The 23201-nt window shown below is 36.0% G+C and overlaps 2 protein-coding genes across 2 annotated transcripts in view; one reads left to right on the plus strand and one right to left on the minus strand.

Moving 5' to 3' along the window:
- The first annotated feature begins 227 nt into the window (after positions 1-227).
- On the plus strand, positions 228-21948 carry aox6 (aldehyde oxidase 6). Its single transcript, XM_081384094.1, has 36 exons — positions 228-291; positions 3642-3793; positions 4069-4126; positions 4684-4780; positions 5073-5181; positions 5819-5945; positions 6025-6086; positions 6478-6555; positions 7810-7890; positions 8107-8251; positions 8427-8519; positions 9783-9934; positions 10438-10531; positions 12260-12369; positions 12437-12621; positions 12944-13106; positions 13181-13270; positions 13596-13765; positions 14454-14580; positions 14678-14800; positions 14886-14982; positions 15074-15198; positions 16109-16242; positions 16337-16424; positions 16562-16648; positions 16784-16975; positions 17695-17922; positions 18015-18110; positions 18185-18313; positions 18495-18569; positions 19233-19285; positions 19464-19578; positions 19681-19746; positions 20408-20596; positions 20861-21028; positions 21146-21948. Exons 2-36 carry the CDS (start codon positions 3728-3730, stop codon positions 21206-21208), a joined length of 4035 nt encoding a protein of 1344 aa, XP_081240220.1. The 5' UTR covers positions 228-291; positions 3642-3727; the 3' UTR covers positions 21209-21948.
- Positions 21422-23201, minus strand: part of aox5 (aldehyde oxidase 5) — a gene marked incomplete at its 5' end in the record, with an annotated part of 52330 nt that continues 50550 nt past the window's right edge. The window contains 3 exons of the mRNA XM_081384821.1: positions 21422-21944; positions 22184-22351; positions 22687-22875. Of these exons, the coding sequence (XP_081240947.1) occupies positions 21894-21944; positions 22184-22351; positions 22687-22875 (408 nt within the window). The 3' untranslated portion in view covers positions 21422-21893. The remainder of the gene's footprint in view (positions 21945-22183; positions 22352-22686; positions 22876-23201) is intronic.

Raw genomic sequence — 23201 nt, forward strand, 5'->3', positions numbered from 1 at the left:
TTCTCCACAGACAGACATTCAAATTAGGCATGTATTCTGACAAAATATATTTGCTTGCAGTATATAAATCACACATATTTTGTAGTATTAAAGTAGATGTTTACCAGTGTCTGATTCCATCAGTCATTCACTGTTGTCATTATTTCCTGAGGCATCAGAATGATCAGTCACATGGCTTTTACAGCTCAGGTGATTGGTTCAAAATGTTTTATACTGCCATGAGAGAAGATGGCAGATTCAAAATCAAACTATTATGAACCTCATTGCATTTCACATGCATAAACAGCAGAGGTGAGTAAGCTACTTGAAACTTGTAGTTGGCTACTCATTACTTTTTGGCCTGCTGCAATACGTTTCCAAAAATGTTTCCTGATGAATTTAAAAAGACTTTCAGCAGATGTTTTTGTGGTGTTTATGAAACGAATGTATGTGAATCTGTTCTTTTAAAGATGCTAATCAGATGTTTGTACACAAATAGCACTTTATGACACTTTTTTTTTTGATGATTTCCGAAAAACTTGTGATGTACATTGTTAGCTTAGTTGTTTTCTGCTTGCTTAACTCTGTACACTGAATTGATACTGTGTAATGTGTCATTAAAACAGACCTTGTGAAAAATATAATTAAGTTAAAACTGTTGCTACTTGGGCCGCTGATTCAGAGACCTATTCAAGCGAGGTGGCGTTGTGTAGCTGCTAAAGGTCTGAGCAAGTAAAAGTTCCTGAAGTGAGAGCCATTTGCCATGAATGGCAAGAAATCGAAGACTCTTGGTCGAGTGAAAGTAAACATTCCATTACCATGATTCGCAACGTTTAACTTTGCGTCTAGCTTAACCTTTGCCACTGTCCCTCAAAATTCACCAGCTGAAGTCAATGCCTTGATACAGAACTACTCATTAACCGATTTGGACTGATACAACACAACACATTATCGCTGCTCAGGGAGTTCTTGCCGAGAACGGAACCATACCGGCAATCCAAACTGTATGCTAATTGTCAATCGTATTTGACGATAGTGGTCCTAATAGAAATAAAAATTCTGTCATCATTTATTCACACTCAAGTTGTTGCAAACCTGTATGAATTTCTTTCTTCTGCTGAACACAAAAGAAGATATTTTGAAGAAGAATGTTGGTAACCAAAGAGTTGTGGGGCACCATTGACTTCCATAGTATTTTTTTTATTCAAGTCAATGGGATCCATCTGTTTGGTAACTCATATTCTTCAAAACATCCTCCTTTATCTTCAACTGAAGAAAGAAATTCATACAGGGTTGGACCAATTTGAGGATGAGTATATCTTCCCATTCATATTTACTTTTTTGTACACCAGGGTGACTAGGAACATGAAATTGTCCAGCCATGACTTCTTGTTTCACAAGAGTATAAATATGAGGTAACACAAAGGCCAAATAGAACAGCTGTTTTTTTGTGAGATTTATGGACAGTTGGCGATATAGCCTATGGGTGTTGACCTTTTTTACAGTCTATGTGTGGATCTTCACTCAATAGAGACATTAACATGAGCGTCCTCTAGTGTTTAAACTACAAACTGCATGTGTCTGACTACTACAATTTTACATTCAACACCTTTGTGTGTGTTAAGTGGTTAAGTTTATTGATGTTTTTCTCAGTGTGGTCTCTTGCTCGTAAGTGCATATGTGCATGTTTTGTATGTGCGTTAGCGTGTTAGCTAATCCTAAAACGCCTGTGGGGAGAGATTTCTGACTGTGTTGGGTTTTAACTTGCAATAATCTCTGTAGGGGTTCCCTGATCACTCTTCACAGGGGGTCACAGCAGGGGTTCTCTCTGTGTGTGTTTTTTTCTTTTCTATTTCAGCAGCACCAGAAGACACAGATGGTGGGCACACACAATTTATTGACATGATTTTCAGCTCTAAGAGAGTTATTAGCAGTGAAAATACATTTCTGTCTATAGTCCTGAGGGGAAACTGCTGTGATAACTGTTTTTGCGCAGTTTAAAACAGGAACATTTCTGATGAACTAAAAATGTGGAGCCTACTTAATGGAAAAATCCACATTGAAAACATTGTATCAGTCTCTTTTGTCTAATGTATGTATGATTCTGGGGGTGATACTTTTTTTCTTATTTAGTGCTTTTTATTTTTTGTTTCTATCGACACCTTGTGGTCGGATATGTTAATTTCGCCTTGGCGTCTGGTGCTATCTCGTGTCAGAGCCCGTCTACGGAGAGCCTGCCCACTCCCTATTAAGTCCTGTTGTACCGAATTTTGGTTGTAGTACCACCAGAGTTCCACTGAGGGGCGATCGCCATGAGTGCAAAATGAATGGGAGTCTATGGGGCTAGACGGCTAAATGTGTCTCTTTCACCCGATTGCCGTTGATAAATCTCTAATCTGATTGTAGATTTTGCAAGTTCAACATGGGTTTTAGGTCGAAAGTTGAATGAACGAGTACTTATGTCCTTTCGATTTCTTACAGGTTGAGTTGTTGTTGCCCATAACACGCTAGCATTCTGCTAATGAACGCTGATTGGTCAGTGAAGGACTGATTACGACCAGAGATACCGCTTGATGGCATCGTGTCATCCGCAGCGGGACCAGAAACAAACAAAACAAAAACTCTTCTAGCAAGTGTGTTTACCTGTGTCAGCTGTGTTGTCGATGCCTCGAGTGAAAAGAAAGTGCAGAGCGCGAACGCACCAAAGTGACTGAAGGACTGCCGTGAAGCAGTGTCTCTGGTCGTACATGTATATGACGTCATTGACACTTTAAAAGACTTTTTAAAGCAAATGAGTGACTCAAAAAAATCTAACACCCAGCAATGTGTAATTTATTTGCATCTCCTTTCGAATACAACATTCAAATTACTACACAAAAAATTATATCCTGAGAAAAGTGGATTTTTATTGGTATAGCGCCATAGACCTCCATTCATTCTGCACTCGTCCTGTGAGCGCCCTCATATGGAATCAGAGTGGAACTGCAACCAGTTCAGAAGCCGGAAGTGTACTGAGAGTGAAACTTCTCGCCATATTAGACATTCTCTGCTCGTGTTCAGATGAAAGGTTACATTTATGCCTCTGGCGCCATCTGCTGGTAAATATACAGAAATAAAATTCAAAAACGGCCAACTACAGCAATTTGTCTTTCGTACACTTTTAAAACCAGGTCACATAAGGCAAAACCAAACTAAAACAGAAATTCAGGGACAGAGAAATATGTAAAAACTCTGAAAAGTGCGTATAACGAAGCGTTTTGAGTTCGTTGGCTCAAACGGGGTTTTTCTTATTAGATGTATTTTTGTACTAAAATGTAATCGGTTTAATCCACTAATTTTACGAATTGTTACCTGATATGTAAACAAAACCAGTGATGTAAGCAGTCTCTATAACATTATTTTTAAAACACGTATTCGGTAATCACAAACTGCGGTAATTGGTTCAACCAGTCAGCGATGAAAAAAGTAACAGTAGCGTTATAAGCATACTGGGACACCTTATTAGCATTGAATTACAAAAATACACAAAGAAGAGTTTAAACATGATCATTATTATTTAAACTCATCGCATTTAATAACATAAAGGATGACTTAATAATTTTCATCAGATAAGCTCCGCCTTTGCTAACCTTTCTACTACTTTTTGTTTCTACACTTTGCAGTTAGCAGAAAACTCGAGCGATTACTCAAGCATTCACCCTGTTGGAGATACAGTCCAGAGATCTGCAACAGTTTGTTTGATTTGTGCATGATCTTTGAGGAAATGGCTGAACAAAGGAACGATGGCTTGATTTTCTATGTCAACGGGAAAAAGGTGCTTATTGCTTATGCATAATATATAATCAACGTAATTTTTGTTTACTCAGAAATTCTGGTCATGTGTTTATTGTAAAGGCTGTTAAACTGTAAAGACTTGTTTGGTTGTGAACCTGTTGTCAATTTCAATCCTTATAGTAATACTTGGCTCATATAAAGGCATTGAATCTAATTTGAACAGAGACTGTGATTATCTGTTTAAAGATATTTAAAATAATAGTAATCTGCATGCATTGAATGTAATCTGCATATGTTTATGCTTCTTGTTGACAGATAATGGAGAAGAACCCAGACCCTGAGACTATGTTGCTGTCTTATCTGAGGCAGAAATGTATGTTTACACGTTTTAATAAATGTGCATATTATTAATGTTATTATTATAAATGGTTATTAATAATTTGTATTGTGCGTATTATTAATAATTTAGACTTTCCTGGCATTTCTAACTAATAAAAAAAGTTTGGGTAGGCTATGATTGCGTGAATATATAATACTAATATCATTAACCTATACTTTCCTGACATTGCTAACTATTTGATATATGTTTGTATAATATATTATAAAATTATATGGTATATTATACTATGTATACGTATTATAATTGAATAATTTTATATATTTTTCAATAAGATATGTTAATGTTATTAGTATTATAATGTTAATATTATTTATTATAACTAACTTTCCTTTATCTATCTATCTATCTATCTATCTATCTATCTATCTATCTATCTATCATTTATAAGTCATATTTATGTAACATAATACGGTTTGTTGATGTTAATTTTGAAGTGATACTGTGGATATTTTTTAGAGGAGATTAATCTGCAATTCTGAATATTATTGGTTTATTTTAGCTGTTTAGTTTTGCACTGTGTGTGTGTTCAGTGCGGTTAACAGGCAGTAAGTACGGCTGTGGTGGAGGGGGATGTGGAGCCTGTACCGTCATGGTGTCCAGATACGACCCTCAGACCAAGAGCATCAAGTATTTCAGTCACTCTCTCTCTACTTTTTTTCTTTTCATCACACTGTTTTATTAATGGGTCTGACCCATGATAGTACTCCTCTTTTTCTCCCACTTTTCACACTTGAAAAGATTCTAACTCAAATTCTAGGCTGTGTTTTTAGCCAGATTTCTCAAGGAAGATAGCCCTTTGTATGCTTTGTAAGATAGTATTTATATGTTTTTCGATATATATTAGTTTTTGTTACTCAATTATCATAATAAATCACTCCTGAGTGCATGTAAGAAGCTATATTTCTTCTTCAATGGCCAGTCATTCGTCAGTCAATGCTTGCCTGCTTCCTGTGTGCCAACTTCATGGAGTGGCAGTGACGACCGTTGAAGGCATCGGAAGCACCAAAACCAAACTACACCCGGTCCAGGTATCGGATTCACATTATAATCTATACTTGCACAATCCAGATTATGAGATCCAGATTAGGAAATCAGTATGCAGACATATTAAAATCCAGGTTAATATATTAGATCACTGCCAGTTCAGATATCATTTTTGAATATAGATTACACTCAGTCCTGATTATGAGATTAAATCACAGACAGTTGAGATATCATCTGATCATAACTTGATTTTCATCCTAGTTTGCATTTAGGTCAGTGGCATGATGCCTATTTTTTTCTTACCTATTAATAAAAAAAACATTAAAATGCAATTTATATTGCATTTAATGATTAAAAAAAAAATAAATATATATATATATATATATATATATATTTATAGATATATATATTTTGTTATATATTTAAAATAGTATACTAAAGAGTAATAAAAATTAAGTAAATAATATATAGTGAATATATATATATATATATAATTAATTTTTGTAATATAAATATAGCAAATATTTATCTAAATAAAAATATATCTTACATAAGTTTTTGTTTACATAATATATGTATTACTTCAATTAATACAAATTAATGTAATATATATATTAAATACAGGGTATATATGGACACTTTAAGACATCATTGACAGTATATATGTGTTCTGTTCATCAGGAGCGTATAGCAAAGGCTCATGGGTCTCAGTGTGGGTTCTGTACTCCTGGGATGGTGATGTCCATGTATGCATTGCTGAGAAACAACCCACAGCCAACTTTGGAAGATGTAACGGAGGGTCTCGCTGGTACAATGACACAAACACGATTTTATATCTACTAAAACCTTAAGAACCTTTTGACCAATCACGAATGTTCCTATTGCAGGTAATTTATGCAGGTGCACAGGGTACCGCCCAATCGTTGATGGCTACAGAACCTTCTGTGAGGTGAACAACTCCGGCGTCCAGATTCATCCTTTATTTGATTCGTTTCAGCTGCTGAATCATGTGGCACTCATGTTACTTGACATTCCAGACCCTTTATGGATTTGTAGCTGCACATCCGTGTCTGATATTCTTGATTCATCTCAAAGCGACCCATTATGACTCCACATATTTTGATGCCATTTTTTTTATTTTTGTTTCTTTTTTTAAACATCTTGGTCTGCGGTTGACAATGTGATACACAATCTGGTAACTGCATGTTGCAATGTGACAGTCATTTAAACGCTTTTCTGTTTTTTGTTGTTTTTTCCACTTGAGGTTTAACTGACATTTGTGTGTTGCACTACATACATGTGCATTTAAGAACATGAAACTTTTTCTGTAATTTTTGTAGAGTGAAAACTGTTGTCAGTTGAATGGCACCGCATGCAGTTTGGCCAATGGAAATGGATCCGTGGAGCCCATAGAGAATGTGAGTATCTTCATCTTGACCAGGGTTAATTTAGTAAACTTATTGCACTCACTTTCGTCCTATTTTATTGTACTGCTGGACTTTGACTTTTTAGTTGCAGTAAAACACACACACACACACACACACACACACACACACACACACACACACACACACACACACACACACACACACACACACATTTATATATATATATAAATATGTGTTTTAAGAATCAAAGTGCAGATAAATGTTACTGTCTAACAAAAGCAGATTCTCAACTGCCGAAACAAGTCGTCAGTAATTCTTGTATTAAATCTTGTAACATACCTATGTAACAATGTAACAAATATGCATAATGCCAGCTTATGGTCTTCATTGGCTGTCCGCGAGCAACATCTACTTTGCTCCACGCTCAAACACTGTAGCCGAGGCCTTGAAGAGTTTGGTTTGTGTTGCTGACATGTTGAGAAGACGCTATTTTCAGCACTGTGAAAGAAAATTTACTAGTTTGCATGCAATTCCAAGGATGAGGACTCGAGCTCGAATTAATACGGTAAAACCGACACCATCGTTATTGTTCGTATTACTGTGTATCCAGTGCTGAGAAAGCTCTGGAGCTGAAATTCAGATATAGTAATTTTCGTTTAGTTTCCGACACCGTAACCGGTAGACCAATCACAACAGACTGGGCCATCTGACCAATCAGAACAGAGTAGACCAATCACAACAGACTGGGTCATCTGACCAATCAGAGCAGAGTAGACCAGTGACAACAGACTGGGCCATCGGACCAATCAGAGCAGAGTAGACCAATCACAACAGACTGGGCCATCTGACTAATCAGAGCAGAGTAGATCAATGACAACAGACTGGGCCATCTGACCAATCAGAGCAGAGTAGACCAATCACAACAGACTGGGCCATCTGACCAATCAGAGCAGAGTAGACCAAATCACAACAGACTGGGTCGTATGACCAATCAGAGCAGAGTAGACCAATCACAACAGATTGAGCCATCTGACCAATCAGAGCAGAGTAGACCAATCACAACAGACTGGGTCATATGACCAATCACAACAGATTGAGCCACCTGACTACTGGAAAGTAGAGGTTTAGAGAGACCAAATCCTTTATCGAGCCATTTCAGACATGCTGAGAAAAGAAGTGAGAAAATTAAAGTGTTTTTTTGACCTTGGATGCATTTAAACCCATTTAAAAATCACTTGCGCTTAGTGGATTGAATGATGTAATAGTTATTTTTGTGTTTAATAGGGTCATCCAGAACTGTTTCGTAAAGAGGACCTGCTCCCCTTCGACCCCACCCAGGATCTGATCTTTCCTCCTGAACTCATGGTTTGTCAGACTCATGGTTTGTTCAAAACTTCATTCGTCTTTACTAGATTAGGTTATGTAACTATGACTAAGCTGTAACAAGGGTCACCATTCAGGTCTAGTTTATTATTCACTTGATTTTTGGCTTCGTCTGTCAGAAGTTAAAATGCTATTATCAACTAAACAACACATTTTAAAAATATATGCCATAAATTCACAGTCTATTTTTGTGTTTAGAGAATGGCAGAGATTAAGGACCAAACCATTCAGAAGTTTTGTGGGGAAAGAATGACCTGGATCAGTCCTGGATCTCTAGATGAGCTGCTTCAGCTGAAGGCTGATTACCCACAAGCCCCTCTTGTCATGGGCAACACCAACATAGGTTTCATATGGGCAAATCGTGGCCAAACCTAAAAACTCTTAATATATTTTTGTGTGCTATTTCAGCATTATCAGGTCACTATGACATTTCCCCTATTCTATTCTATTCTATTATATTCTATTCTATTCTATTCTATTCTATTCTATTCTATTCTATTCTATTCTATTCTATTCAGGTCTGGACATGAAGTTCAAGGGTATTTTCTATCCTGTAATAATATCACCAACACGAGTGCCAGAACTATTCAAAGTTACCCAGAGATCAGAGGGTATGTGTGATTTAGTACTTCAACTTAACCTTATCCAGTTAGTTTTATTGGTAACACTTTACATTAAGGTTTCATTTATTAACATTAGTTAACTATGTAATTTAACATGAACTAACAATGAAAAATACATTTATTAATCTTATTTAATTTTCTGTTAATATTGTTTAATTGAGCCGAGCTACATGAACTAACCATGAACAGTTAACTAACGTTAACAAAGATTAATACAAAAAAATTTAGTATGTCACTACAATGAGAAAATATTCAGAAAATAATTTATAATGAAACAATGGCAAAAGTAAAATTTCGATATTTTGCATGTCTGTCCTTTTAAAGGTGAAGTATGTAGTTTCTTCGACACTAGTGGGACCTTGCGAACTTAAAAAAAAAAAAAAGCATATTATTTAGAAAACGCCCCTTTTGCACGTCACGCCTCCCCCAACTCGAAACTTCACAAATACAGGTGCTTGTGAAGGCTTGTTTCAACAGGTAAAATAGCTACTTTGAATAAAAGGTCCAACATATTAGGAATACTTTTAGTTGTGTTGCTATGTGTCATGATGAGTAAGCAATTGAGTAGACTGAAGCTGCGTCTGAAATCGAATACTTCCTTGCTATATAGTATGCGAAAAACAGTACGCCAAAAGAATAGTATGTCTGAATACATAGTATACGAAAAACAGTAGGCGAAAAGTCCCCGTATGATCTACTTCTTCTGCCGAGATTCTGAAGTGTAAATTCGATGGACTCTTTACAATGCCGTGAGGTCACGGGAGAGGATTTATGAATGGAAGTGTAGCGATGCACCTGTAGGTCATGTAACGGTAACAACATGGCCTGGCGAATGTAATATGCCAAATTTAATTTATACTACTGTATATATAGAGTGTACTTTTTTTAACATTCGTGAAGTAAATACAAATGTAGTACCTACTCAGACAGTAGGCCTATGTGATTTCGGACACAGCGTGACACTATGTCGACTCGAGAGCAAACGCGAATGTCTCGCTTATCCACCTTTTTCCTAACCAGCTGTGTTTTAGATTAGGTTAAGGTGGAAAGAGATCGACAGATCTGAGCAGAGCGCTCTCAATGTTTCTATGATGCCTGGGAGGCTCAGTGTTTACTCTTTTGGGGGAGATAAACCCATGAATGGCATACTAATGGTAGTCAATGAGCAATAAACCGGCTTAAGGATATATTTTAACAACAACAACAAAACTTCACCTTTAGGAAGCATTAATGAATGCTTTGTATTTGTAGGTGTGTGTGTTGGAGCAGGGTGCAGTATGTCTGTTTTGAAGAGTGTGTTGGAGAGAAGTATAAATGATTTCCCGCTGGAGAACACACACTTGTTTCGGGCTCTTCTGCTGCAGATAAACCTTGTGGGCGGACAGCAGATACGAAACGTGGCTGTAAGTGTAAACAGACCTTGAATGCACAACGTCACTCTTGCTACACTCTCAAATATTTCTCAGTCTCTTATGCTCTGTTCCAAAACCTCATTCTGGCCTAATTTAAACTACTAAACTAATAAAAAAAGGTATCATAAAGAAATTTAAGGTAAAATCAATAATAAAGCATAATACTTTATTATTTTTAAATAATTTTAGAATTTTTATATTTGAGCACTGAATCGCCAAATTAAGTTATTTTAGTATTAATGATATACTATTAAAGTATTTATTACTGTTTTGAAATGGCTTTTATTTTTATATTTTCAGTTTTTATTTTAGTTTAAGTTTTATTAATTTTGTCATGTTTTTGTCTTTTTTTGTCATTTCTAGTTTTATTTTTAATAATTTTAGTTCTTCAACTTGTTTGAATGTTGAAGTATGCCATCAAAATGGAGCTATTTTAAATATTTTTCTTTGTGTGTGTTTATATTATTTATTATTTTGTTTGTTGAAATGTGTAGACACTGGGCGGCAATATTGCAAGCGCATATCCAAACTCTGACCTGACCCCCGTCTTAGCTGCTGGGAGATGCACTTTAGTGGCACTTTCTAAAGGTGAGCCAACTTTAATAATTTAAAAGTTGTAAAGTGTAAGGTAACACTTTATTTCAAAAGTCCACTTTAGACATTCTTCTTACTATAAGTAACTTTGCAACTACATGTCAACTACCAATCATTGGAGTATTTGTAGACTGTCTGCTTAATATCTGCTAACACTTTATTCTGATGGTCCGCTGTAACAAAGTTAAAGGCTCAGGGAACGAGGAGGTGCGAACCAGTGAACGTTTAACATAACTTTTATAATAAAATAAACAAAAACAACACAACGAAAGGAGAATGGCAGCTCTTCCAGTCCTGGTTCTTTTGTCCTACCGGAGCTCCTCCATGGGACTCAAGACTGATGTGGCGCTCAATAACACTGGTGTAACGGAGGCCAGCTAGTAAGAGCTGTGTGTTTAAACCTCACTCACTTGGCCTCAAGAGGGGCATTAGCGAGTGTCCCTAGATACTGCGATCTTTTGGGTACTTGTTAGAACGCCCGTCTCCCATGCCGGAGACACTGATTCGAATCCCGCTCAGAGCGGGTTGAGTAAGACTGGTTACATTTGGTGCCGTGACCCGGATGGGAGTGAGGTTTAGGGGGTGAGTGTAGCGGAGGTCAGCTAGTAAGAGCTTTGCAAGTAAACCTCACTCCCTTGGCCTCAAGAGGGGCACTAGCGAGTGTCCCTAGATACTGCGATCTTTTGGGTACTTGTTAGAACGCCCGTCTCCCATGCCGGAGACACTGATTCGAATCCCGCTCAGAGCGGGTTGAGTAAGACTGGTTACATTTGGTGCCGTGACCCGGATGGGAGTGAGGTTTAGGGGGTGAGTGTAGCGGAGGTCAGCTAGTAAGAGCTTTGCAAGTAAACCTCACTCCCTTGGCCTCAAGAGGGGCACTAGCGAGTGTCCCTAGATACTGCGATCTTTTGGGTACTTGTTAGAACGCCCGTCTCCCATGCCGGAGACACTGATTCGAATCCCGCTCAGAGCGGGTTGAGTAAGACTGGTTACATTTGGTGCCGTGACCCGGATGGGAGTGAGGTTTAGGGGGTGAGTGTAGCGGAGGTCAGCTAGTAAGAGCTTTGCAAGTAAACCTCACTCCCTTGGCCTCAAGAGGGGCACTAGCGAGTGTCCCTAGATACTGCGATCTTTAGCGTAGTTGTTAGAACGCCTGTCTCCCATGCCGGAGAGACACCGGTTCGAATTGTTAGAACTCCCATCTCCCATACTGGAGACCCTGGTTCGAATCCTGCTCAGAGCGGGTTGAGTAAGACTGGTTACATTTGGGTGAGTGTAGCGGAGGCCAGCTAGTAAGAGCTTTATGAGTAAACCTCACTCCCTTGGTCTCAGGAGGGGCACTAGCTACTAGCTAGAGACTGTGATCTTTAGCGTACTTGTTAGTACGCCCGCCTCCCATGCCAAAGATAACGTTTTGAATCCCACTCGGAGTGGGTAGAGTAGGACTGGCCCTGCCCTGCTTGCCACCAACAGACATTCTACTGACTATAAGTAACTTATAGTTACTCAAAATAATGAGTTAGTTGACATGTAGTTGTAAAGTTAGTAGAATGTCTAATGTGGACTAAAGTGAAATAAAGTCTAAATGTGTAATTTAGTTTAAACCAGTTCTAGAAGATATCTAATATTTCAGACCACAGAAATGTCACATTTTGCATTAATTCTGAAAGTAGTTATGTTCCTCAAGGAGGATATTTTGACACGCGTCTCAATTTCTACTAGATGGACGAAGGAGGGTGCCTATCGATAAAGATTTTTTCCTGGGATTTGCAAAGACGGCCCTAAAGCCAGACGAGATACTGTTGTCTGTTTTCATTCCAGCTACAAGACAGGTAAGAAATGAACCATCGACTAGCTTTTTGCGCATTGTTTGCTAAAGGATCATGTTTTTTTTGGCAGAATGAGATCATCCATGCCTTCCGACACGCCCCACGTAAGGAGAACGCGCTAGCTACGGTGAACGCTGGGATGCGCGTTTGGTTCAACGAGAACTCCAATGTAGTGAAGGAGATCAGTATTTATTACGGTGGTGTGGGAGCCACCATCCTCAGCGCTGACCACGTGTGCAAACAGATTCTAGGAAGGTAGGACACAAATGTACATCTTTTTGAGCTGCATTTCCTCTTGGATGGGACGAAGGCTACGTTCACATTGTCAGTCCAAATCTGATTATTTGTGCATCCGATTGGAATCCGATCTAAAATTATTGACTATTCACACGACCGTTTCGACAATCGAAGCGTTTAGGGGAGTTCAGAAACGGTGCACACTGATATAGAGAATAACTCTGTTTGGAGTGACTTAAATTTGCAGACATTTATCATGCTCAAACAGCAACATTACAAACTAAAGAAGATTGAAAATGTAAAAAAGCATAAAAAGGACTTTGCACTGATTTTTTGCAAGGCCTTGGGAGGAGGCAACGTTAAGTGATGCGTACAGCGCGCTGGTTGATGAGATCAAACTTGGGCCGTCGGCTCCAGGCGGGAAGGTGGATTTCCGCAGATCCCTGACCTTGAGTTTGCTTTTTAAATTCCACCTGCTCGTCCTCCGTTACCTGAAGGAAAAGGTATGAACGACTTTTGGAGATGGTTATCAAATGGACATAGTTTATTACACCTTTTGTTTTTGTTTTTTTTACAGGATGTGACTCAGATGGAAATACCTCAAGAGATGCAAAGTGCAATTCAGCCTCTTCCTAAACACATTCAGCCTGGCTACCAAGAGTTTCAGGTGACACTATACAATCCTCCACTTTGTGTCTTTTTATGGTAATGAATATTTATTTAAGTGTTTATTGTCATAAATATCGTTACGCAACACTATACAATCCTCTGGTGTGTGTTTGTTTTCATCGTAGCTGTCCGTAAAAGCTATGTAAATGGCAAAATCATGGTCTTGTGGTTCTCATATGGGAAATTTGTGTTCGAATCCAGTTGCAACTTTCCTGTTTCTGCTTCATTTCCCTCTACACATCTTTTATTGTCTAGTCTGCTAACTTTTTTTCTAATAAAAGTCCACAAAAAGCAACACAAAAGTGTGTGTTTTATGTGTACAGAATGTCTTGGAGGGTCAGCCAGCTCAAGATCCTGTGGGCCGACCCAAGATGCACCGGTCTGCGCTGAGTCAGGCTACTGGAGAGGCGGTGTACTGTGATGACCTACCACACACCGATGGTGAACTTTTCCTCACAATCGTGACAAGCTCCAGACCACATGCCAAAATCACGTAAGATGCATGCAGACAGTTTGACAGTTTTAACTTTAAAAACTGTTAGAAATCTATGTGTACAATCATTTGAATGAATGAATGAATGAATGAATGAATGAATATTCATTTAAATATCAGTAAATGAATTTACTGTCTTAAATATTGCCTTTGAAGCTGAAATGACAATGAATGTTTATTTATATATTGTCATAAATATAGCCTTTTATTCTAATATGACAATGGATATTTAATTATTTATTGACATAAGTGTAGCCTTTGAAGTTGATATGCAATGAATATTTAATTATTTATTGACATAAATATAGCCTTTGAAGCTGATATGCAATTAATATTTATTTATTTATTTATTTTATTTATTGTCATAAATATAGCCTTTGAAGCTGATATTTCAATTAGTTTGCATGTATGTATTTATTTATTGCCATAAATATAGCCTTTGATGATAACATTTATTTTTTTATTGTGAATGAGTTTGAGTCCATTTCATTTGCTGAAATGGAAATGAACATTCATTCATTCATTCATTCATTCATCCATCATGGCGACTTCAGCATCAGCTATCTACTAATGATATAATCTCATGCTAACTGCAAAAAAATTGCCTTTGATACTGAGATGACAATGGATATTTGCGTAAAAATGAGTACCGTCACATCTGAATGATTGCATTGTCTTACCGTCACAGTCATATTGACTTTAGTGAAGCTCTAAAGCTTCCCGGTGTGGTGGATGTGATCACAGCCAAAGACATACCAGGGAAAAAGTTCAGAACCTTCACAGGCATTGATGAAGAACTACTGGCTGAAGATGAGGTCTGTGTATTATTATTTTTTTATGTAAGGCATTTCTTTGAAGTATGAATTTTAATTAAAGGAAAATTTGCAATCGTATTCTCCTTTGTGTCCTCAGGTGACCTGTGTGGGTCAAATGGTTTGTGCTGTGGTCGCAGATTCCAAAGCTTACGCTAAACGTGGGGCGGCAGCCGTGAAGATCGGCTATGAAGATCTGCAGGATCGCATCTTCACAGTGGAGGTGAGAAGAAATAAGCTGCTCATTTTTATTCCCGTCTAACAAGATCCATTCTTAAAGAGCTGTTCTTGGATCTTCTTGTTTTCAGGAGGCCATCGAGAAAGAGTCTTTCTTTCTACCTAAAAGACAGATTGAGCGAGGAGATGTGGAAAAGGCTTTGAGAGAGGCTGAAAATGTGTTTGAAGGTTAGATTGTGCTGCCATATCCATGATAAAGCACACTACCTCTCTGATCACCTGATTCATGTTTTATAACATGCGGCTTTGTGTTTCATAGGAGAGATTCGGATTGGAGGACAGGAGCATTTCTACATGGAAACACAAAGTTTTCTGGTCATTCCAGTTGGGGAAGAGAAGGAGATGAAAGTTTATTTGTCCACTCAGCATCCTACATTTACGCAAGTATGTTATTATGATCAGTTACATATAGAAATGATTATGTCATTATGTTATGATTAAGTCAGTAGCTGAGACTTTATTTTGTTTATATTTTGTTTTATGTTATTTAGATTTATTATATTATATTTAAGGGTGCTCCGTTATCGGCCAATAATGAGGACAATTGAGGGACTCAAACACAACTAATAAAAAAAGGTTCAAACATTCACTGATACTCCAGAAGGAAACACGGTGCTTAAAACTTTTGAACAGGTTGAAGATGTCCAAATTTTTCTTATTTTTTTTTTATATAAATTTTTCATTTAGTACTGTCCTTCAGAAACAATATAGAAGATACTTACGTGTTTCCCAGAAGACAAATTAAGTACAATTTACCTTCATCTTCAAATTCAAAAAGTTTTCACCCCCCGGCTCTTAATGTGTCGTGCTCAGATGAGACAAAACTCGTGTGACAAATTTTCTCTGTGTTGAGACATCATATTATATTATACATTTAACAGTTTATATTATATTACATTTTTATTTTATTTTCGCAGATCATGGAGATAAACATGCACAAGAAAGTATAATACATTAGTGGAGACTTTTTTTTATTTTGTCTTATATTTTATTTTATTTTATTTGATATTATATCATATTATATTACTTATACTTTATAAATTAGATTTTATTTTACTTTATTTTTGCGAATCAGGGAGATTAGCATGTTGAATTATTTTTTCTCCCTTTTCTTTGTAGGAGTCAGTAGCTGAGACTTTTATTTTATTTGTTTTGTTTTCATTTATTTCCTTATATTATATATTTTTTAAAATATTTTATTACATTTTTTTTATTTAATTTTATTTTACTTTATTTTTGCTAACCAGGGAGATAAACATGTACAAGAAAGTATGTTTGTTCCAATTTGTTTTAGGAGTCCGTAGCTGAGACGTTGGGAATCCCGTCCAATCGCATTTCTTGTTACATTAAGCGAGTGGGCGGAGCTTTCGGGGGCAAAGTCACCAAAACTGCCATTTTGGCCTCTATCACTGCTGTTGCTGCTTGGAAGTGAGTCGAAATAAGTCGGACCCCAATCATCAGAATGACAGATTCACAATCATTTATTTAAATTCGATATTAAATATTAAATCTCTCTCTCCAGGACTGGACGGCCAGTACGATGTGTTTTAGAGAGAGGAGAGGACATGCTGATAACCGGAGGGCGTCACCCAGTGTGGGGAAAATATAAGGCTAGTGGTTTTCCTAACACTAATTAAAAAAAAATTACTGTGAATGTTTATTAGCTGTTATTAGTATATTTATTAGCTACTCTTTAATTATGTAATTTACTTATATGTTGGAATGTTTCTGACTTTGACTCCAACAGGTGGGATTTATGAATAACGGAAGGATTACAGCAGCCGATTTCCAGTACTACGCCAACTCCGGAAACACAGCAGATGAGTCCGTACTGGTGAGATCACTTCCTGCTTTAATAGTGGAAGCTACATGTTCAGGGTCACTGCAGACACCTTTGTGAAAAACATTGGAGAACGTATATATTACAGAATTTGTACAGTATCATTATTCTTATATTTCACTCTGCCAGGTCGTCGAGAAGATCCTCCTACATCTCGATAACGCCTATAATATTCTAAACTTGCGTGGGCGATCGGCGGCCTGCAAGACCAACCTGCCCTCCAATACTGCATTCCGAGGGTTCGGTGTGCCCCAGTGCATGCTGGTCATTGAGAGTATGATCGATGATGTTGCTCTTAAACTCGGCCGTCTACCTGAAGAGGTCGGGTGTCATGCAGTCACAAAATGATGTTTTGCTTTTGGCTTGTTTACATCATTATACTATATTACTATTGATCGAGCTAATGAACTGTTGGTGTTAATATATATACTGTATATTTTGCATTTTTTCAAATATTTATATGTATATTTCCTTTCATCATTTATTTACGGGCATAAAAATACCCCTTAATTTTTATACCATCTGATATTTATTGATGTGTGGATGTATGGATGTATGGTCATAAATATAGCCTTTGATGCTGATATGGTAATGAATATGTATTTATTTGTTTACTGGTATGAAAATAGCCTTTGATGTTGATATGGCAATGCATTTTTATCCATTTATTTATTTATTTATTTATTTATTGTTATGAATATAGCCTTTGTTGATATGGCATTAATTAATTAATTAATTAATTTATTTATTTATATTATATTTATTTATTTGTTTTTTTTATATTTATTTATGCTGATACGACTATTTATTTTTATTTAAATTTGTATCGATATAGTCCTTACTGATATGGAAATTAATTTATATTTATTGATTGATTGTCATGAATATAGTCTTTGCTGTTATGGAAATTAATATGATGATATAGTAATTAATATGTATGTATTCATTTATTTATTGATAGTCAGGAATATAGCCTTTGCTGATATGGAAACTAATATTTATCTATTTATTTTTTTATTTTTAATCTTTCATTATTTCAGATCAGGGAGATAAACATGTACAAGGAAGTTTCCCTTACTCACTACAAGATGGAGTTTGACCCAAAGAATCTCGTCCTCTGCTGGAACGAGTGTATGGAAAAAGCTGCCTTCAGTCAGAGACGGCAGGCCATCGATCTCTTTAACCAGCAGAACCAGTACAAAAAGAGAGGAATTGCCATAATACCCATTAAATATGGCATTGGTTTTTCAGAGGGCTTCCTCAATCAGGTTACTGTAACCTAAAACATGCTGCTGAGACTTTTAAGTTATTTTAAATGAACTCCAAGTGATCCTTTGGTGTGTGTGTGTTTATAACAAAGGCTGCAGCTCTCGTGCATATTTATAAGGATGGATCTGTGCTAGTGAGCCACGGTGGGGCGGAATTGGGTCAAGGCTTACACACTAAAGTCCAACAGGTACCACTTCCAGCTTCCTGCACAGATCTGGGACCATTTCAGAGTTTTTGGGCTGATCTCATGTTTTCTCACAGGTGGCGAGTCGAGAGCTGAATATTCCTGCTTCTTTGATCCACATCTCTGAAACCAGCACACAGTGTGTCCCGAATACCTGCCCGTCTGCTGCGTCCTTTGGTACCGACGCCAACGGAATGGCTGTGCAGGTATATCGAACAGCAGATTTTGAAGCACAAGATCAGATTGGACAACATAATTTGTTGATCTTGAAGGATTTATGTCTTCTGTCTAGGTTTTGAAGAAATCATTAAATGTATGCATTTTGATTGTTTAGCCTTTTTATGCTTTTAATGTCTGTTTTAGGATTGTTCAAATAATTTTTTGCAGGATGCCTGCCAAATACTGTACAAAAGACTAGAGCCAATCAGAAAGAAGAATCCTGGGGGAACATGGCAGAACTGGGTAAAGTTGACAAACTATTCAAATTTCTCATTTTTGATGCAAAATAAAAATGATGGATACAGTAATTAATTCTACAATATCCTGTATGGATAGTTTGGACTTTAAAACCTGATTGAAACGGCCACGTTCAAAGCCGTTGTGAAATAACCTGTAAACTCAGTTTATTTATATTAATGCAAAAATCTATACTATCATCTATATTTATACATAATATAATTTACAGTTAATGAACTATATTATTTGGTGGAAGTTTTTTTTCATTGTGATTATTATTTAATGACTATTTAATTATTACATTTAATATATATATATATATATATATATATATATATATATATATATATATATATACATATATATATATATATATATATATACATATATATATATATATATATATATATACATATATATATATATATATATATATATATATATATATATATATATATATATATATATATATATATATATATATATATATACTATTGCTATTGCTGCTGTTATAAAAAATACAATAAGCCATTCAAAGTCATGTGTACAGGGACTTTACCATGTACATTTTTTTTTATTGCTTTATTATTATTTTATTGCATTATATTTTATGTATTTTATTTTTTATTCATTTGCTTTAAATGCAATAACCTTTAAATGTCTTTAAAGATAATGACAGCATTTTTGGAGAAGATCAGTCTGTCAGCCACAGGATTCTACAGGTAAATCATCCAAATGTCCTTTTGTTTTCTAAATGTACTTTGAGACATAAAAGTGCTAGCTGAGAGTGTTTTTCAACAGCGTGATCTTCAGGGAATCATCAAAGGCAAGAACAAAGGCTTAAAACTAGACAAAACATGGAGGTTTTGTTTGATGCTTCAGCGTTTTGTCTGTTTTCAGAGGTCATGATCTAGACATGGACTGGGAGAAGCAGGAAGGCAAGCCGTACGCTTACTTCACGTATGCCGTGTGCTGCAGTGAGGTTGAGCTGGACTGTTTGACCGGAGAGTACAGGGTAAATGCAGATATGATGCAGAAGATTTAGGGCATATACATTTTCTGCTGTTTGTTTAATCAGTATAAAATGAATCTGACATACTGCACCTTTTCCTCATAGACCTTGAGGACGGATATTGTTGTTGATATTGGCAGAAGTATAAATCCGTCCATTGACATTGGTCAGGTAAGATGTTCTCTATGATGTTCCCTCGCTTTGTAGAAATGAACCTTATTAAATACCAAAATATATAATTTAAAAATTAGCGGTTAATATTGGTAAATTTTTTTTGATTAACCACTATTGTCCAGTAACTGTACCAGAATAAAAGAAGTGTTAGCTCCCCCTTGTGTCAGGTCCAAGAGCACATTTTGAGAAAAATAATTATTTTTTATTAATTGTATTAGTTGCCTAATATATTATATTATATTATATTATATTATATTATATTATATTATATTATATTATACTCTATATATAGGCAAATGACCCATATACACTACTGTTCAAAGTTCTTTTTTTTGTTTTTAAATCAAAGTTTCCACAAAAATATGAAGCTGTTTTAAACATTGATAATAAGAAGAAATGTTTGTTGAGCATCAAATCAGCATATAAGAATGATTTCTGAAGGATAAAAATATATATTCAATATATATATATATATATATATATATATATATATATATACAAAAATATTTTCAAATAGAAAACAGCTATTTTAAATTGCAATATTTCACAATATTACTGTTTTTACTGTATTCTTGATCAAATAAATGCAGCCTTGGCGAACAGAAAAGACTATCCTACAATATACGTATATATGTTTTTATTCATGTATGTGTGTTAGATTGAGGGAGCGTTCATGCAGGGTCTGGGTCTCTACACCATGGAGGAGCTCAAGTTTTCTCCATATGGTGTTCTGTACACACGTGGACCAGGCCAGTACAAGATCCCGGCCTTTTGTGACGTCCCTCTAAAGTTCAATGTCTACCTTTTAGCCGGCTCAACCAACCCTCATGCCATCTATTCATCAAAGGTGATTCACTCTCACTCATCTTCTCCTTATTACGGATGTATGCACTTCCCAGGTTCACAGAGTCAATTTATTTCGATTTTGTGGAACCATTGTGGTTCACTTACAAGTGCATTCAAACCTGATACAGAACCCTATTTTTGATTTTTGTGTGACTTCGTATACATTTTTTGTGTTTTCTTTTTTGCTTTTCTAGATCTGATCTAGATGTGACGTAATTGCAAACTAAAGCTTTCTGATTGTGGTACACTTTCCCACTTGTTTTAGGGGATCGGAGAACCGACATTGTTCTTGGGCAGTTCTGTATTCTTTGCTATTAAAGACGCTGTGACTGCAGCCCGAAATGATGCAGGTTTAACTGGCCCCTTCCAGCTAAACAGCCCTGCCACCCCAGAGCGGGCATGTCTGGCCTGTGCCACACACTTCACAAAGATGGTATGAGAATTACAGTAACCCATTCGTGCTCAAGTGTCTAAATCTACATTAAACAAATCCTTAAATATAAATATGTTTTAAACCTGAATAAAATTTATATAATTTTGTTTTTGGTAGGTTGCACAAAGTGAACCTGGATCAACTTCTGGACCAGCTCAGCCATGGGCTCTGGACATATGAAAACCTGACATATGAAAACAACAGCATCATCATCCTAATATTATATTTTTATCTCACTCAAAGCTGTTGTGCTGCTCTTATCAAATCACATGACATTTATGATTTCACAGTCGCCTGATTTAACATCCAACTATTATCAGCTGCTTGCCAAAACTAATCAACTATAGCAAAAAAACAAAACAGACAAATGATGCTCTGCATGCAATCACGTCTCAAGACCAATTTATAGTTATGTTTATTATTGACACACTTAACATTTATGATTTCACAGTTGCTTGATTTAACATCCAACTATTATCAGCTGCTTGCCGAAACTAAAAACAGACAAAAGATCCACTGCATGCAATCACGTCTCAAGACCAATTTATAGTTATGTTTATTATTAACACACTTAACATTTATGATTTCTTTGACAGCTTGACAAGTTTAATAAATGTGAACTACATTATTCCTCATCCTACTATTGGTTATTTAAGCAAGTTACTTATTGCTTTTTTAAAACATTAACTGCACAATTAAAATATCAAGGACGCTAGAAGATATAGTCCCGGACATGTCATCTAAGGTTAATAGTTTGAATTATTAACCAATTTATGAGCTCAAAGTCTCCAACAATGAAAAGGAAGTTACATCTTATTTAGGTGAGGCATTAAAAAGTTTGATCCATATTTGGATATGTTTTTCTTCACACATTAATAGACCAGGGTTTGGTTTTTACTTTCTTGTCCAGTGGATTCTGTAAAAAAAAAAAAAAAAAAAGGTGATATTTAAGATTATTATCAAGAGCAAAACCATAAACCTGAAATAATATATATATAAATATACAGTATATTAAATGTATTAGATAATAAAAAATTTATAGAAAGTATAAAGTAAATTATATATTGTACTAAATTATATAATTTTAACATTATATATAGGTAGGTTATATATTGGTAACATTAATATGTATATTTCAAGTGAATTCACACCCACCATCCTGGTAAAGCAGTCTTCACAGGCCATGCGTATTTTTTCCGCAGTAGCAGGAGAAGAGAAAGGAAAACTGTCACTCAGGCCTCTCTCCCTTCGTGCAGCCGCAATCGCTTCTTTAATGGCGAAGAACAAAGTGCAGCCGAAAAACACAGGAGGCTCCCCGATCCCCTAAAAATTTAAACAACCTTTTCAACCGATATTTCAACATTAATAAAAACTTCCACTGTGCATAAATATCCTGTTTTGCTCGGAAGCATGTCAGACTATGGAAGTAGGTTTCAAATGTTGTTTTATCTGCTTAAATGATTGAAGTCTGCTGTGAACCAGCCTGACCTGAAGAGTTTTGCCATCACAGAAGCCTAGACACAACTTTTGGTGTTTGTTTTGTCTGCAATTATCACTGAGAGGTAAATATTACTAATTATTTGCCAGTTTACTTAAACAACTTTCTTATTTTGTCTCAACAACATATTGTATTGACATTCAGGTTTTTTTTGTCTTACCTTTGAAGAGTATATGGCGTGAGGATTTTCTGCATTGCTCAGCAGATGCACGTTTAGTTGAGGAGGGACGTCACAGAGAGCTGGGATTTTATACTGAGAGGGACCCTTGGTCAACAACACGCCCTCTGGGGAAAAATTCAGCTCTTCTATAGTGTAGAGCCCAATTCCCTGGACGAAACCACCCTCGACCTGTAAACACAAACAGATTTACTCTCTGTATGGTGACTAATTTGCCAAATAATACAACAAATATTTTATTATTTGTTTTTTTAGAAGAAATTTAGAAATATTATTCACACACTCACACCCATATATATATATATATATATATATATATATATATATATATATATATATATATATATATATATATATATATATATGAAGAGTTCAGATGCAAAAGCCTCTAAGTGCTATCATAACCTCTAATCTGAAATTTTCTTCTAGAATGATCATTTTTATCAAGCTTGTATATTTAAGTTCAATAATTTAACTTAAATGGCAATGCATATTAC

The sequence above is a fragment of the Scardinius erythrophthalmus genome (genome assembly GCF_964197995.2).
Source record: "Scardinius erythrophthalmus genome assembly, chromosome: 14".
NCBI classification, from domain to species: domain Eukaryota; kingdom Metazoa; phylum Chordata; class Actinopteri; order Cypriniformes; family Leuciscidae; genus Scardinius; species Scardinius erythrophthalmus.